The 15508-nt window shown below is 57.0% G+C and overlaps 2 protein-coding genes across 2 annotated transcripts; both read left to right on the forward strand.

Moving 5' to 3' along the window:
- The first annotated feature begins 624 nt into the window (after positions 1-624).
- Positions 625-4862, forward strand: GSC2 (goosecoid homeobox 2). Its single transcript, XM_074321488.1, has 3 exons — positions 625-1096; positions 1200-1453; positions 2042-4862. Exons 1-3 carry the CDS (start codon positions 652-654, stop codon positions 2144-2146), a joined length of 804 nt encoding a protein of 267 aa, XP_074177589.1. The 5' UTR covers positions 625-651; the 3' UTR covers positions 2147-4862.
- A 454-nt stretch (positions 4863-5316) lies between these two features.
- On the forward strand, positions 5317-15104 carry ESS2 (ess-2 splicing factor homolog). The gene is made up of 10 exons (XM_019710187.2): positions 5317-5489; positions 6465-6633; positions 6726-6827; positions 8759-8928; positions 9041-9158; positions 9480-9613; positions 10419-10521; positions 11678-11787; positions 13946-14061; positions 14551-15104. The coding sequence occupies exons 1-10, from the start codon at positions 5355-5357 to the stop codon at positions 14828-14830; spliced, it is 1437 nt and encodes a 478-aa protein (XP_019565746.1). The 5' UTR covers positions 5317-5354; the 3' UTR covers positions 14831-15104.
- The last annotated feature ends 404 nt before the right edge of the window (positions 15105-15508 follow it).

Consider the following 15508-nt stretch of genomic DNA (forward strand, 5'->3'; position numbering starts at 1 on the left):
TGAGAAGCATGGCTGCGACAAGACTGGGGCAGGGCTGTTTAATGTTTTTCTGGGGGGATTCTGGGACATACAGGGAAGCAGGAGGACGTGTGACTCCAGAGCACTGGGGCCTTGGATGGAGTCTGGAAGGCTCCCCTGCAAGAGAGGAGGCAGGGAATTAGAGAAAAGGGACAGTAGGGTTACGCGTTTGGTGATGAGCAAAAATGTAGCTTCCTGCCCGCGCCTCCATTTCCTCCAGGAGGCTGAGATCTCGGCTCCTCCGAAGCGGGTGCGAGGTTTGGGCAGAAGGGCAGTGGAATCGGGGGTTGCGGATGGTGTTGGGCCCCATTTAAGGTTGGAGCCCAGCAGTTTTGGGGCCAGGAGACCGCGCAGTTTGGTGGGTTTCTCCAGGCCTGTTCATGCGCCTTGGTAGGACCTTGAAGGAAACAAGGAGCAGCCCTGCCCGCTGTGGCTACAGGAGGAGGGGACCCAGGGTGCGCCCAGGGGTCTGCCAGGGTCGGGACATTCTCGAGACCGCTGCGCCAGCGGCAGGGGAAGGATGGCCAGGCCCCGTGGGGCGTGGGAGGCGCCCTCTGCGCCTTCTCGGCGGCGTCTCCCTGACCCGACAGGAGGACGCACGCGGGACACAGTACTTCTGAGGTCCTCCTCCCCATGGCCTGGCGGGCCCCCGCGCCGATGCGAAGCAGGATTTCCCGTCGCCGCGGTCGGGGATTAGCGCGCTCTTGGCCGCGCGGCAGGATTAGCCCGCGTGGACCCGGCGCCCGGCCCGGGGATTATGGCGCGCTCCCCCCGACGTATATATTCCCGCGGCGGCAGCGGCGGCGGTGGCGGGTGCGGGCGGGCATGGCGGCCGCCAGGGGTGCGGCGAGCCGCGGGGGCCCCGGGCGGCCCTGCCCCTTCTCCATCGAGCACATCCTCTCTAGCCTGCCGGAGCGGAGCTCCCCCGCCCTGGCCGCCCGCCCGCCGCAGCCTGCCGACCGCCAGAGCCCCGCGGAGCCGGGGAAACCTGTGGCACCCAAGGCACCCTGCACCTGCTGCTGCTGCTGTGGCCCCCGCGCGGCGCCCGGCGGGCCCCCGGAGTCCGCCGCGGGGTTGGGTGAGTGGGCGCGGGACGCGGGCGTGGGAGGCACCGGGGCGCGGCGCGGTCGGCGCGGAGCTCGGCCCCCCGCCCCATGCCTCACGGCACCCTTGCCCCGCAGGCGCACGGCTGCCATGGCCGCTTAGGCTGGGGCCCTCGGCGCCCTTGCCCTTGGCCGTGCCGCCTGGAGGCGCCGGGACGCTGCCTGGCGCCGGCGGCCCCGGCCCCCAGCGGCGCACGCGGCGCCACCGCACCATCTTCAGCGAAGAGCAGCTGCAGGCGCTGGAGGCGCTCTTCGTGCAGAACCAGTACCCCGACGTGGGCACGCGCGAGCGCCTGGCCGGCCGCATCCGCCTGCGCGAGGAGCGCGTGGAGGTGGGAGCCCGCCCGCTGGATGGCCAGAGGGCCCGAGAAGGTCCCGGCCGGCTGGCTTTCTTCTTCCTTCTTTGGAAAAGTCGGCGTTGGCGCGGGCGGGGGGGGGGGACTGCCGTGGGGGCGGGAGGAGGCGCGGGAGGCCCCGGGACGGCAATGGGACACAGGACCGGTTCTAGGGCGAGGATGGGCGAGACACGTGCGGGAAAGTGTCACTGGAACTGGAGGGGAGGTACAGCTAGTTTTCCTTTATTTTGTTTTAAACTTTTATTTTTCTTGGTGGTAAATTAAGCGCGTATTTATGTTCCAGAATTTGGGAAGCTCCTAAGAGCAGAGAGCGGCAGAAGGAACGCCCTGGGTGCGGCGTGGCAGAGGTGGGGGGTGGGAAGGGATGGCAAGCCGGGTGGGAAAGGGGTTCCCGTCCTGCAGCCCGAGCCACCGTCCTTATCTGCAGCAGAAAGGAATCGCCGCTACCGGGTGCCGGCTCCGCAGCCCTCATCCGCCCACACGTCCGGGTACCCCACCTCCCATAGGTCCACCTATGGAGCCCAGCGGGACTCGGGTCCTGCCTGAGCAGTACCTCCTCCCCAGGTCTGGTTCAAGAACCGCCGGGCTAAGTGGCGGCACCAGAAGCGCGCGTCAGCGTCCATGAGGCTCCTGCCGGGAGCCAAGAAACCCCCTAAGGAGAGCTGCTGATGACTCTGGGAGGTAGTCCTGTTGGGGCCGGCTCAGAGAGTGAACAGTCCTACGCGAAAAGGAGCTGATGCCACCTGCCCCTTCCCGTCTGCGCAGTTTCCTGTGTGCTGGAGCCCCTCTGAACCCCTCTGCAGAAGCATGTGTGTGTTCCTGCACCACCTGCCAGGTGAAGAAGGAGAACACCGAGTATCCAGGCTCTCTCCTCCCCAATGGCTAGCCGGCGGGAGGACCTCGGGAGATTCCCTAGGGGGTAGGAGGATGGGCAGAGCAGGTCAGCTTCCTCACCCCTCCTCCCTGGCACTAACCGCGTCCCTGTCAGCACCAGGACTTGTCAACACCAGGACCTAGAATTCTGTCTTTCCCGGCATGCTGGCCTCCCTCCTCTCCTCAGCCTGGACATGGCCCCCTGACCTGGCCTACAACCCTTCCAAGGCAGGGTGGGTGCTGTCTGTGCCTCCTGGGGCTGCTGCCAGCTCGCAGTTCCTGCCCTGGGTTTTGGGTCCAGACCTGTAGAATAAGGTTGGGTGAGGTCTCTCCAGAAGCCCCCTGCCCTGCTCCTTAATCCTGTGGGCCTTGCTCTCATATGGAAAAATAAACAAGCAACTACAAACACCTCAGAAGCAGTCTGCCCTGGCTCCACTACCACACCGAGCTGGACCTGCCCCTCCTCTCTCCTTCCTAGGGAGTGGGGGGCCCGCTTGTCTTGGGGGAGCACAGTCCAATGAGTACTCAGTCCCTGAACCAGGGTGCCTACCAGCAGAGCAAGCTGCCCCACAGAGAGTGGCCTGGCACCCTGGGGGCCTGCACTGGCCTCTAGGTGCTGCTTCATGGGTGGGTCCTTGGCTTCCTCCTTGGGGGAGATTTCCATGCTGTGGTGTCTGCCTTCTTCATAGCAGTCAATCTCTGCCACCCTGTGGGGCAAGAGGAAGCTCAACCCCCCCCACCCCCACACACAATGCCTTGGAAAATGTCTGCTCTACCCTCCATCATCCCAGGCCCAGGGTGAAGGATAGTGTGAAAATATAACTTCAATTCCCCCAAGTAGACCCAAACAGTGGGCTCAAGGAAACTAACACACCCCTCATCTTGGGGACCCTGTTCTGCACCCTCACACGTCCTGGTGGGAGTGGGGGGTGGTATCTGGCAGGAGACACAGACCATCCATAAAAGGTTCAGGGCTGCAGCTCCTGGAACTGTCCAAGGCTGGCCAGCTGAGACAACACCAAGTAGGCATGGTGTCCCCAGCCAGGGCTGCCCTAATGCTGCCAGGTACCTCCCGGGTAGCAGCCGATGCCTCACGTCCCAGGGTGTACACTTCTGGCTTCCACCAAGCTCTTCTCCCTGAATCCTGGTCTTATCCTTGGCCACTGTGTAGCCTGCCTGCGGAGCTGCCCCGCAGATTGGAACACCTTCATCTTTCTGGGTTCCAGGACCCTTGCCCTCCTAGACTGAGTGGCTATTTGTCATTGTGTGGGGCAGTCAGGATCAGAGCCTCAACTTCAAGGGACCAGTGGCCGTGTTGCCTTCCCAATTTTTCTCCTTGCTCTCTAGCTGCTCTTGGGCAGGCGCACCCCACAGCTGGGTGTTAACATAGGTGTCCTTGAGGCCAAGTCCCAGGCACTCCCTTCTCATCGCCATTCTCACCCTGGTTTATCTCTTTCATCCTCAGGCTCCAATTCCCATCTCTCTACCATGTTTACATCTCCAGCCCAGGCCTCTCTCCTGAGCTAGATATTTATGTCCAACTGTCCCTTTCACTAAACCTGGAAGCCCATAGCTCCTCTAAATCACCTTGTCTGGGAAGGTGAGCTCTTCCCCTGTGCATGCCAGGTGCACAAACCAGAAGGCAGGCAATTACCCTGCCCCCTCCTCTCCTTCACCGATCAGGCCCAGGCCAACATCAAGTCAATTTCACCTCCAAGACAATCCCATAATCCATCTTCTCCCCAGCTTCAATTGTATCAATCTGATGAAAACCGCCCTCCTCTCTCACCGTGACCTTTGCAGCCACCTCCAGTCTTGTCCACTGGCACCGACTATGGTTCCTCTTTAATTCATTTTCCGCAAAAGCCACAGTGCAATTACAAGCCTGCCTTTCCCCTGCTTACAGCACGCCCAGGGCTTCCCATTGTTTCTACAGGAAAGACAAAACTCCTCACCATGACCCACCAGGCCACATGCAGCCTGGCCTGCTACTCTGGCATCATCTCACACCTCAGTGCTCCTTGTACTCTGTGCTTATCCAAAAGTCTTCTCCCTGTTGTTGCTGGGCCTTTGCTCATGCTTTTCCCTCTCCAGCTGATGAATGCCTGTTCATCTTTTGGATCTGTAATCACATCCTGCCTAGGGAAGCTTCCCCCGACTGCCCCTAGGGAAAAGTCCTCAAGTACAAACTTTTCTTGCACCTGTCAGCTGCAGTTCTAACTTGTTTGTGGGATACCCTAACTAGAATCTATCTTCCTCATTAGACTGTCAGCTCTCATAGGGGAGGAACCATCATCACAGAGTCCCCGGTGAATGAAGGAATGACTGCCTATTGTACTAAATAATTCTGGGGCAGAACTTACTTGTTTGACATAATTGACAATCTCCTTTTGGGAAGAAATGATCAGTACTGAAAAATGCTTAGGCAATTTTATGCTCCACTTCAATGAGAATAAACCCTCTTCTGGGAAGCCCGTTCGAGACCTGATAATTTTTAACTAGACATTTCTTTATTGACCCATGATATTTTTCTTTGTTTTTTCTTTTGTTAGGAAGCTATCAGAAAAAAATGTCTTGGGGTTCTTTCTTGCATAAAGTTTGAATAAAAGCTTTGAAACGTGTATATAACCAAATTTTCTGAAGAGTGTGTTTTTGTTAATAATATAGAAGCATACGCTGCGATTTTTGCGAGAAATTAGAATTCCAAGGCCTTCCAATTCCTCAGTGCTGGAATTTTTCACGATCAGCGTCAATGACACGCCCCTTAGTCCCACCACCACAGCGCCCCCTGGTGCCCATATCCCAGATACACGTCACCTGCGCGGAGCGGGGGGGGGAAAAATACTACAACTCCCATAAGAGAGAGGGCTTGTAGTGACGTCAGTGCGGAGCGCGGGCCGGCCTTCGAAACGCACAGCTCCCCCATTGGCCGACTGTTGGAAGCGCCTGCGCAGTCCCAGCCCTTGACGCTGTGACGCGCCTTCCGAACTGTCCTGGGATAGCGATGGAGACTCCCGGCGCGTCTCCCGGGGGCCTGTTGCTTCCCACCGCGTCCAGGCCCCGGCGGAAGCGCGCAGCAGGGGAGACCAGGGCTGCGACAACCAAGCAACGGGTTTTGGACGAAGAAGAGTACATCGAGGTAAGACCTCAGTGCGGATTCCAGCGACTTCTGGGTCCCTCCCCCGCCTTGCTCTCCTCTTGGGTTCTCTTTTTGGGTAGTGGAGCAGCCCGAGTTCCTGCCCTTGCGGTGTCCGAGAGCCAAATAAGCACAACGTAGAAGGGGATGTCCTTGGTAGGGGAGGCACTAGCAGCTGTGTTGTCAGGGGAGGGAGGAGCGGTTCTCTTTGTATGCGGGGTTGGGGTGGGGGTGTCAGGGAAACAAGGTTTTCTATCAAAGCGTGAGTAAGAGTTTGGAAGGCAACTTCTTTGATGGCAAAGAAGATTTTCTAGAAAGTGGTGATAGCAAGTGCAAAGGCTGGGGTTCTGGAAACAGACTGCGATTGTGGCAGCATCATCGAGTGAGTGGGTCTCCGACGACTCTTGAAATAAGTCTTGAGCCTACCGCCAACACGGAGGAGGAGGAGCTGGCACCGAGATTGGAGGAAGTCAGTTTGGGACTGGTGAAGTCTGAGGTATACAGGCAGGTGGCATTAGTGGACAGATAGGTGCACTGATGTGCAGCTCAGGAGCGAGGTCTGGCTGGAAGTGCAGAGTTGGGAATCTCAACCAGTGCTGGTGATGACTGGCTGAAGTCATCCAGGTAAAAGGTTCAGATTGGAAATAGAGGCTCATGGGTGGAATAAACATGACAACACTCACATTGGTCCAGCTAGTGTGGAGGTGAGACCAGCAAAGGAGAATGAAAATAGCCAGTTAGTGAGTAGAGGGAGAAAGGCTTCATGGAAATCAGAGGAGTGTTTAGTAATGTTAGATGTTGTAGCAAGGCTGCATGGGGTGTTATTCTCATTAGAAAATGCCACTAAGATCAGAGATCATTGGACTGGATAGTGGTTGTAGGAGGTCGTCAGCAATGGCTTTAGTGTGTATATCAGTGGATTGAGAGGTGGGGTCCCCAGATGGCAGCTCTGACTTTTGTTCCCATCTCTCTTGACAGGGCCTCCAGACAGTCATCCAGAGGGACTTCTTTCCTGATGTGGAGAAGCTGCAGGCACAGAAGGAGTACCTGGAGGCTGAGGAGAATGGAGACCTGGAACGGATGCGCCAGATCGCCATCAAGTTTGGCTCTGCCCTGGGCAAGATGTCCCGAGAGCCCCCGGCACCATGTAATAGGATGCCTGTGGGTAGCAGAGAGGGGAACGCCCGCTGAACTATTGTCTCAGATTCGCTCTAATCTCCTTTCCCTCTCTTCCCCCAGATGTGACTCCAGCCACGTTTGAAACCCCTGAGGTGCACACAGGCACTGGAATGGTGGGCAACAAGCCTCAGGGCCGGAGCCAAGGCCTGGAGGATGGTGATGGTGAGTCAGCGACCTCTTTTGGTCACACGATCAGGATTGCCGGGGAATCTTACCCTATGAGAGTGGTCCAGAGGCAGGTCACATCTTGTACCTAAGGGGTCTCTTTGCCTAAAGAGCAGCCCATGGGACCAAAGAGCACTGGTCTAGGAGGCAGAAGATCTGGGTCTGGACCCCAAATGTCGGATAGTCCTCTGAGCCTCTGACCCTCTGTGGTATGAGAAGCTCACTTCCTCTCCCACCAGCCTGCTCACCCTGTGCCAGCCCTTGCCTGGTGGGCTTCCTGTGCTTCTGAGGGATCCTTTCCTTGCTGTCTCCTTGAGAGGCCTCAGGGCCTCTGCCCTTGTTCTTCCAAGTTGGCCACTTCCTTTAGGTAACTACTTGGCTCACTCCTCTTTCTCCAGATCTCTATTCAGACGTTACCTGTTCAGGGAACCCTTTCCTGACCTCTCAATATAAAGTCACATCACTCCTGATGCTCTGTGCTTTCCTGGTTTTGTTTTCTCATCATAGAACATGACACTTAAAAAGACGTTTCTGTTTGTTTATGGTCTCTCCCCTCCACAAGAGCAGATTCTTTATCTTGCTCCTGTCTGCATACTTTGCATCTAGAACTGTGTATGCTGTGGTGTGGGCCTTCCACAAATATGTGTAGAACAAACGAATGAGTTGTTTTCTTCAACACATTTACAAAGATGTGTATGATACATCCCAGCGTTACAAGGGTGTCTTCCTAGGACAGCATTCTGAGCCTTGTTGAACATAAGTGTACTGCAGGCTCCATTGTGGTCCGTCAGTGTTATCGTCAGGAGAATGTCAGTACCCATACAGACGGATGACGTGCTGTTCTCTACTGGGTTCTGGGTCTATGGTATGCCGTACTAACATGGGTGCCCTGTGTGCTCACACAAACATGATGTGTTCTGCTTTAAAACCTAGCTCCTTCAGCCATTAACACAGTTCATTGTGTTCTGCTCTCGGAGAGTGATTCTCCATGGCAATACGGCACATGAATCACAGCCAATTTGCAGTTCCCTTTTCTTTAACTATCTCTTATCAGTAAGCACAGCAATCCTTTCAGTAATCTAAGTGGTAGGTGCCGTCGTCATTCATGGTGACAGGTGAGGAAACTGAGGCTCAGGATGGCAGAAACTTCTGCGGGTCTCAAAGCTGATTGTGGCGGAATGGAGTTTGAGTCTTCATCTTTCTGACCCCGGCTCTTGAATTTGTAGCCACTGTGCTTTGTGCACAGTCTAGCAGGTAGTAGGTGGTCAAGACTGTCACTAGAGTGGAAGAAAAGGCTCTTCTCCTGACGGCCCTGCTAAAGTTTGTGCCGCTGAGCACACTGTAGTGACACTGCCTCACTGGGAGTGCCACTTGCAGTGGGGTGGTGGGACGGCTAGGGTTACAGCCCAGTGCCCATGAGGCCCCATTGGGAGCAGATCCTATGGGTCCCTGTCATCAGGCCCACTAGCAGGTCTGGAAGCTTAGGTGACAGCCAGCCACCAGTAGGACAGGTCCCAGGAAGCGAAGAGCAGTCAGGGTAAGGAAATTCCAGGGATGGAGGGAGAGCCCGGGCTTTGGAGGCAGGTCCTACAGGACTGCCCCCTGTGGGCAGGGGAAGCGCCTCTATGATCACCTGCTCTTTCTCTAACACCGAGAGGCCCCCCTGCCAGTCGGAGTCAGATCGCACACTTCACTTGGCACCCAGCAGATGAGGCGAGCCCCTGAGGGCTCCCTGGCCAGTAGGGTTGGTTGATGCTGCCCCTAGGTGGGGAGATGTCTGGCATGTGGGCTCTCACAGACAGACCCAGGACCAGGGTGAGGGTCTGCGCTGTTCTTGTAGGGCAGTTTGGTTCCCAGGAACAACTGACTGCAAAGTAATGTTTCTGCCATTTATGGTTCTGTGTCACCCCATCTGCACCCCGGAGCAGGAGAGGCTGCAGAGGAGGAGGAGAAGGAGCCCCTGCCCAGCCTGGACGTCTTCCTGAGCCAGTACACAAGCGAGGACAATGCCTCTTTCCAGGAGATCATGGAGGTGGCCAAGGAGAAGAACCGGGCACGCCATGCTTGGCTCTACCAGGCCGAGGAGGAGTTTGAGAAGGTGTCCCTGGGTGCAGGGGCAGAGTCACCTTCTGGTGGGGTCAGGGAGTCCCAGGGCCAGGGCTCAGGGCCTGGGGACCTCTCTGACCCTCACTTTTCCCCATGTGATGCAGAGGCAGAAGGATAATCTCACACTCCCACCAGCGGAGAAGCAAGCCATTGAGAGTAGCCAGGCTGGCGTGGAGACCTGGAAATACAAGGCCAAAAACTCTCTCATGTACTACCCAGAGGGTGAGCGGGCAGCGTGGGCGGCGTGGGTGGGCTGTGTGTCTGAATCTGCCCCTCAGGTGGGTGTGTCTGTGCTCCCTTGCATTTTTGGCTTCAGGGGGGTCCTGTCCTGGCTTGGGACGGATGGGTCTATGTGTGAAGTCAGTGAGGGGGTGAGACCCTCCCCAGCTTCATTCAGCTTCTGCAGTGTGGAGACTGAAGTCGGCTCCGTGCTTCTATTCAGCAGGGAGTGACTTGGCCTGTCCCTCAGGCCCTGAGCGTAGGGTGGAGGTGTGGCCTGCCTGCCCCTCTGACACCTGCTGCCATCTCTCCTTGGTCTGCCAGGCGTCCCTGACGAAGAGCAACTGTTTAAGAAGCCCCGGCAAGTGGTGCATAAGAATACTCGCTTCCTCAGGGACCCCTTCAGCCAGGCCCTGAGCAGGTCCCAGCTGCAACAGGCTGCTGCCCTCAATGCCCAGGTGGGTGGCGGGGGCTAGCAGGGGGCTGGATGTGGGCAGAAACATCCTCTGATCTTGCCTGCCCATCTTAAATTAGGACTGTTCTTGGGCTTGGCAGAGCTTAGCAGTGCAGGAGTACTTGGGGCCCCTGTGTGGCAGGATCCCGAGTCTTTCCTCAACCCGTGTGGGCTTCCAGTGGGGTGCTGTCTTGGTAGACGTAGTCTATGGGTTCAGATCTCTGCCACCTCCCTTGGGGGGGCAAGAACATGAGAGAAAGTGGCTGCTGGGAGCCAGGCCAGTCTGGCCAGACCTGTACTCCTGCACCCCTGCACCAGAGAGGGCTGGGTGGTGCGTGGGAGGATGAGCAGGGGGCGCAGGCGGGGGTGCCGGTCTTAGCATGGCAGACGGCAGAGAATTTCCGAGCCTGGGAGTTCCTGTGTGGTGGTGGCTCTAGTGTCCATGGGGTTGAAGGGTGGGAGACGGCTCGGGAGGCTCTTACAGGGGCCTTGTGAGGAGAGGTCAGTGCACAGGTGCCCATAATTAGTGCAGCTCCATGCAGGGGCCTAAAGTCGTGGGGTGTGGCTGATCCCCACCCTGCATGGAAGGGGGTATGGGGGGAGCATCCGTCTCACGGATGACTGCTCTGACAGGGCCTCAAAGTTCTTTTCAGGGCCCAGGGACCTTCCTCTCTTGCCCCCAAGTGGGCTGCCCGCCTCAGAGCCCTGAGGGGGGAAAGGTTTCCAGCATGTTCCTGTGCATCTGCCCATCTGTCAGCGGGGCAGAGTGGTCTCGGGCCCCCTGACACTAGCCTCTCTGATTGTTCCAGCACAAACAGGGCAAGGTGGGCCCTGACGGCAAGGAGCTGATCCCGCAGGAGTCCCCCCGCGTGGGCGGATTTGGATTTGTTGCCACCCCTTCTCCTGCCCCTGGTGAGAAACTCGCCTGCTGGCAAGCTGGCCACCTGTGGGATGGCGTGGTGGGAGGTGGGCTGCTCAGTGGGCCCTGGTCGTTCTGGTCATTCTTGGCACTCACGTACGGTCTGCCCCATACCTTGTGTGACTTGGACCTGGTGTCTGGCCTGCAAGGACAGGACTGGACTCACAGGCAGACTCGATCTGAGACATGTGGGGCCCGGCCCACTTAGCTGGGTGGTGTCCATCCCTCACACGAAGGCGGGCAGAACAGACTAGGTTTGCTAGAAGCAGGGGTGTTGGGACTCTGTTTGGCAGACTGGCGTGGTGGGTGTGCTGAGGGGGACGCAAGGGCAGGGGCCTGATTTTCAGTGAGGGCAGCATAGTCCAGTGGGCTGCCCGGCAGACATCTTCCTGTAGAAGATGTGCATGGAGGGCAGGCTGCTGTGGGCAGGGGGCTACGTTTACCCGGGGCCTCAAGGGACATGTGTGGCCTGTGCGGGGTGGGCAACACAGGCCTGAAAGGGAGCTGCAGGATGGTGTGCTTCTCCGTCAGGCTGCCCGCCTCCTGCCGTTGGCCTGGAGCCCGGTGTTCCCTCAGTCCTGGGCTAACATTTCCTAGTTCTGGGTCTCACGTCAGCAGGTGCATAAACCTACATCCAGAGAGTACTGTAGGGAGCGGTCCCTGGGCTGCAGCCCTGCGTCTCCTCACACAGGAAGCGTGTGAGCCTCGGGGACAGTCTTACAGCACACACCCTGTCCCTCTGCCCTCCCATGAACTGGCAGAGGTGAGAGCTCTGGAAGCCCCTGAGTGTCTCTTCCTTTGGTGTAGGGTGCCATCGGTGACCTCCAGGAGTCACCCCTGGCCCTGTGCTAGGAAGCGGGCCTCGCCAACCCAGCTCAGTTTCTCTAGGGAGCCCCACTCCTCCAAGCTAAGTCTCATGGCTGTGGGGTCCTAGGCCTGCCTTGGGCCCACAGGGGCCTTGGTGTTTCCTTCTCAGAGGGCAGAGGTGCTAAGGTTCCAGAGTCCTGGGGAAGGAGAGAGGGCCAGCTACCGACTTGTGTTTGTTAGCTGGAACGCATGGAGGGGAATGGCTGCAGCGGGAGGGAGGGCCCAGGCGGTGCCCAAACCTGGGTCCCTAGCCTGAGGTGGCTGTGGGCTCTTCATCTGCAGGTGTGAATGAGTCCCCACTGATGACCTGGGGGGAGGTCGAGAACACACCATTGAGAGTCGAAGGATCAGAAACCCCCTATATGGACAGGACGCCGGGGCCAGCCTTCAAGGTGAGTCATAGTGAGGGGTGCACAGGTGGGACCCTAAGTGGATGTGTGGTCTTCTGAGCAGCCGTAGCTCAATGCACAGAGGATGGTCCAGCTGCCACTGGTCAAAAAAGAGCTGAGCAGCGGGCTGAGCCGTGTTACACGGCACAGCCCTGCTCAGGTACAGCGCTTCTGAATGAGGCCAGGTGTGGGCAGCGAGGACAGGTGCGGGCAGTGAGGCCAGGTGCGGGCAGTGAGGACAGGTGTGGGCAGCGAGGACAGGTGCGGGCAGTGAGGACACGTGTGGGCAGATAAGTAGTTCTGTCAAGGAGGGACTGGCAGGGTAGGGCTGAGGCACCCAGATGGGGAATGACCATGGCCCCTCTGAGCCTGCAGGCCCAGAGGTTGGGCTGCTCAAAGACGAAGGGTGGTCTCAGAGGCAGACCTGGAGCTGCGACTGTGCTGCAGGCCTGAGTGCCAGGAAGGGTCCGTAAGCCCCAGCGTTCCGTGGAACGTGGTTTGTGTGCTCAGAAAGGCCGTGTGCTTGCAGAGAGAGGCCTCTTGCAGAGCTTGGGGTGTCCCAGGGTGGTGTGGGTAAATAGGCAGGGAGGTGGGGTCCTGGAGGTACATTGGGAAGATGAGGTGCTCCAGGTTGCACAGTTTGTTGGGGAAACAGTGACTGGCATAGTTTGGAAAGGGAAAGAAGACAGGTCCCCAAGAATTGGGAGCATGCAGTCCTGTTGTTGGAGTGGTGGGCCGCTGCCTGTACCAACTGTGGAGAGCTGGAAGACCAAGGGAAACAGAAGTCGGTGGTGTTATAGAGGCAAAGGGTGCAGGATTACAGCATCTGCTCTGAAACCCCAAAGAATTGGGCGTGGAGTCTGGGATTAATGCCGAAGACCTGCGTGGAGGGCTGGGTCAGAGTCATCTTGAACCAGTTCCTTAAATGCCAGCAGTAGTCAGTTTGAAATGCAGCAGAAAAGGAGATACTCACTCACCATAGCAACAGAAATTTGGACTAGTTGGGAATAACTTAGCTTTTGTGAAGAAACCACAGACGTACATAAGGAGAACGCCACTTGCTGGCACCACCTGAGCATGTATGCTGTGCCCTGTGGCCTCCCCAGCGCAGCACCATTTATCCTGCCTTGAGTAGTTCAGAGAGATAACACATGTCCAGACGGAACATACACAGAAGTGTTTGGTACCTTGGTTCTCAGGTTTGTCTGGGACACAAGGGTAACCAAGAAAAACTTGAGAGAGGAATGGCAGAGAGGAGCCTTGCTGTTAGATACTAAAGCTTACCATAAGGCTGTAGATGTGTCAGAAGTGTGCCACCGTTCTCAGAACCTACAGGTCAATAGAAAAGAAGAGAAATTATGAAACACACCTAAGTCCAAATCAGAATTTAGGGTGGTTAGAGATGGCAACTCAAATGGTGCTGAGTAGTAAATTGTGCTGACTAGTAAACTAGGTCCTTAATCTGTATAGCAAAATGTATTCCAGAAATTTGGGAAAGTTAATTATAAAAACAATAAGTATAAAATAATTAGAAGAAAATAATGGTTGACATTTAATCTGACCTTAATGTAGAAAGGACTTTGTAAACATAAAAGCAGGAAGAAATTACCAAGGAAGTGATGGCTAACTTACACTATATGGAAATGGCAAACTTAAATGCAGCAAAAAATGTCACACATAAAACTAAAAACAAATAACTGAAAAGAAATTTGTGTGGCTTGGCTTAATGTAATCAACATAGTAGTAAAGCTGCTATACGTGGAAAAGCAAAACAAAAAGCAAGGTAAACAACTTGTTAGAAAAATAGGCCAAGGACACATTTTGGGAAGTTCTCAAAAGAAATACAGAAGGTTAATAAAGACAGACAGACAGTCAGAAGGAAGCAGATTAAAACGAGACCCTCTTCTTTCCTAAAGATTGTGAGGTTCCTAGCTTCGCAGCATCGGCTTTGAGAGGACCGTGATGGCAGGTGGGGTGGGCTGGGCCCTTGGCAAGTGGGCAGCTCAGGAGGGCTGGTCAGGGGCTTTCAAGGGGCTTTTAGGGGAGGTGATGTTGGGTTGTTAGGATTATGGGGCCATGGGAAGGAGCAGGCCCCCCACCAGCAAGGCAGTGCCTGACTCAGTGGCAGGCTGGTTAAGCCACCCATGCCCCTACTTTGTAGATACTGGAGCCAGGTCGCAGGGAGCGCCTGGGGCTGAAGATGGCGAATGAGGCCGCTGCCAAAAACAGGGCCAAGAAGCAGGAGGCCTTGCGAAGAGTGACAGAGAACCTGGCCAGGTGAGGGGCACCGACCCATGTGGGGGTCTCTTCCTGCTCCCCCTCAGTCCCAGCACCTGCAGTATGGACACCTGGCATACAGGGCAGGCCCCAGGGTTCTGCGGTAGGTCCTCCTAAGGCAGCTCCTTTGGTTCAGAGTGAGGCCCTGCGTGAACCAGGGGCCCCTCCATCTTTTCTTCACCCTCCTCTTGGCCACGTCACTAAGAAGCGCCTTTAGGCCCGTTGTCCCCCTAAGAGCTCTGTCAGCCCTGTGGCGATGGATGTCTTCATTCCCCATAGAGTTGGGTTCCACACCAGCCCCACAGTCAAGGGCAGCACCAGCAGTGGACCTCAGGTTTGGCCACACTGACGTGTGCGAGGACGCGAGGACACTGGTGTCCTCAGCCCAGAATCACGACTTTCCCATGTGTCGTCCTGTAGAATAGGCTTTACTACTGGTGCTGTCCCATCCAGGCTAATCCTACCTCCTTGTGCCCCCTTCCACTCTAGCCTCACCCCCAAAGGCCTGAACCCGGCCATGTCCCCAGCCCTTCAGCGCCTTGTGAACAGGACAGCCAGCAAGTACACAGACCGGGCCCTGCGAGCCAGCTACACTCCGTCCCCAGCGCACTCGACCCACCTCAAGACCCCAGCCGGCGGGCCCCAGACCCCAACGAGCACACCGGCTCCTGGCTCTGCTGCACGCACTCCCCTCAGCCAGGACCCAGCCTCCATCACGGACAACCTGCTGCAGCTCCCTGCCCGGCGCAAAGCTTCGGACTTCTTCTAGGGCCAGGCCCGGGCTGGGCCCATGGGAGGTTCATGGAGCCTGCAGGGCAGCCATCTGCCCAGCAGAGGACTCGAGCCTTCCAGAGACCTAGGACCAGGCCGAAAGCGGTGACTGTCCCAGGAGCCACAAAGAAAGGTGCCATGTCGCGCCCAGGCTGGCACAGGACCTGCCCCACAGCCCTTGGGGTGCATCCCAGGGCCTTCCTGGTACTTTTTTTTTATGGAACCCCTTCCTGTTTCTATTTAACCGGCATTAAAGAACGCCTAGCACAGTCTGTAGGCCGCCTCTCCGTCCTGCTGCCCGCATGGCCCCAGAGTGGCCCTCACGGCTACATAGTGATCTCAGGACTGTGGACCTCCCAGGGAGGAGGCTGGTGTGTGGGGTGACCCTTGGAGGGCCAAGATGTCTGGCCTTTCCCGTCACCACCTGCATACTTTTCTGTGGCACCCCAGGCATAGAACCTGCCTCCTGAGCTGAGCTCACAGCACGTTGGTCCCCCTCGCCCTTTCTTCCACCCCAAGTTTTATAACTCTGACGGAGGGACAGAGCTCTTGGGAGTTGAGCCCTTTTGGGTCACCTAGGGCTCTGGGCTCAGGTCTATAGCCTGCCCAGCAGGCCTGGCCTGTGTGGTCTGCCAGTGACAGGGCTGTGTGGGTCCTAAATGGATGTCAGGCCATA

This window comes from Rhinolophus sinicus, linkage group LG16 (genome assembly GCF_036562045.2).
Source record: "Rhinolophus sinicus isolate RSC01 linkage group LG16, ASM3656204v1, whole genome shotgun sequence".
Lineage (NCBI taxonomy): Eukaryota > Metazoa > Chordata > Mammalia > Chiroptera > Rhinolophidae > Rhinolophus > Rhinolophus sinicus.

Coding starts and splice junctions, on each gene's coding strand:
- GSC2 (XM_074321488.1), top strand. CDS start 652: ATGGCCTGGCGGGCCCCCGCGCCGATGCGAAGCAGGATTTCCCGTCGC. Junction 1,097..1,199: donor GGAGTCCGCCGCGGGGTTGG/GTGAGTGGGCGC, acceptor CTTGCCCCGCAG/GCGCACGGCTGCCATGGCCG. Junction 1,454..2,041: donor TGCGCGAGGAGCGCGTGGAG/GTGGGAGCCCGC, acceptor CCTCCTCCCCAG/GTCTGGTTCAAGAACCGCCG.
- ESS2 (XM_019710187.2), top strand. CDS start 5,355: ATGGAGACTCCCGGCGCGTCTCCCGGGGGCCTGTTGCTTCCCACCGCG. Junction 6,634..6,725: donor CCGAGAGCCCCCGGCACCAT/GTAATAGGATGC, acceptor CTCTTCCCCCAG/ATGTGACTCCAGCCACGTTT. Junction 9,614..10,418: donor CTGCTGCCCTCAATGCCCAG/GTGGGTGGCGGG, acceptor TGATTGTTCCAG/CACAAACAGGGCAAGGTGGG.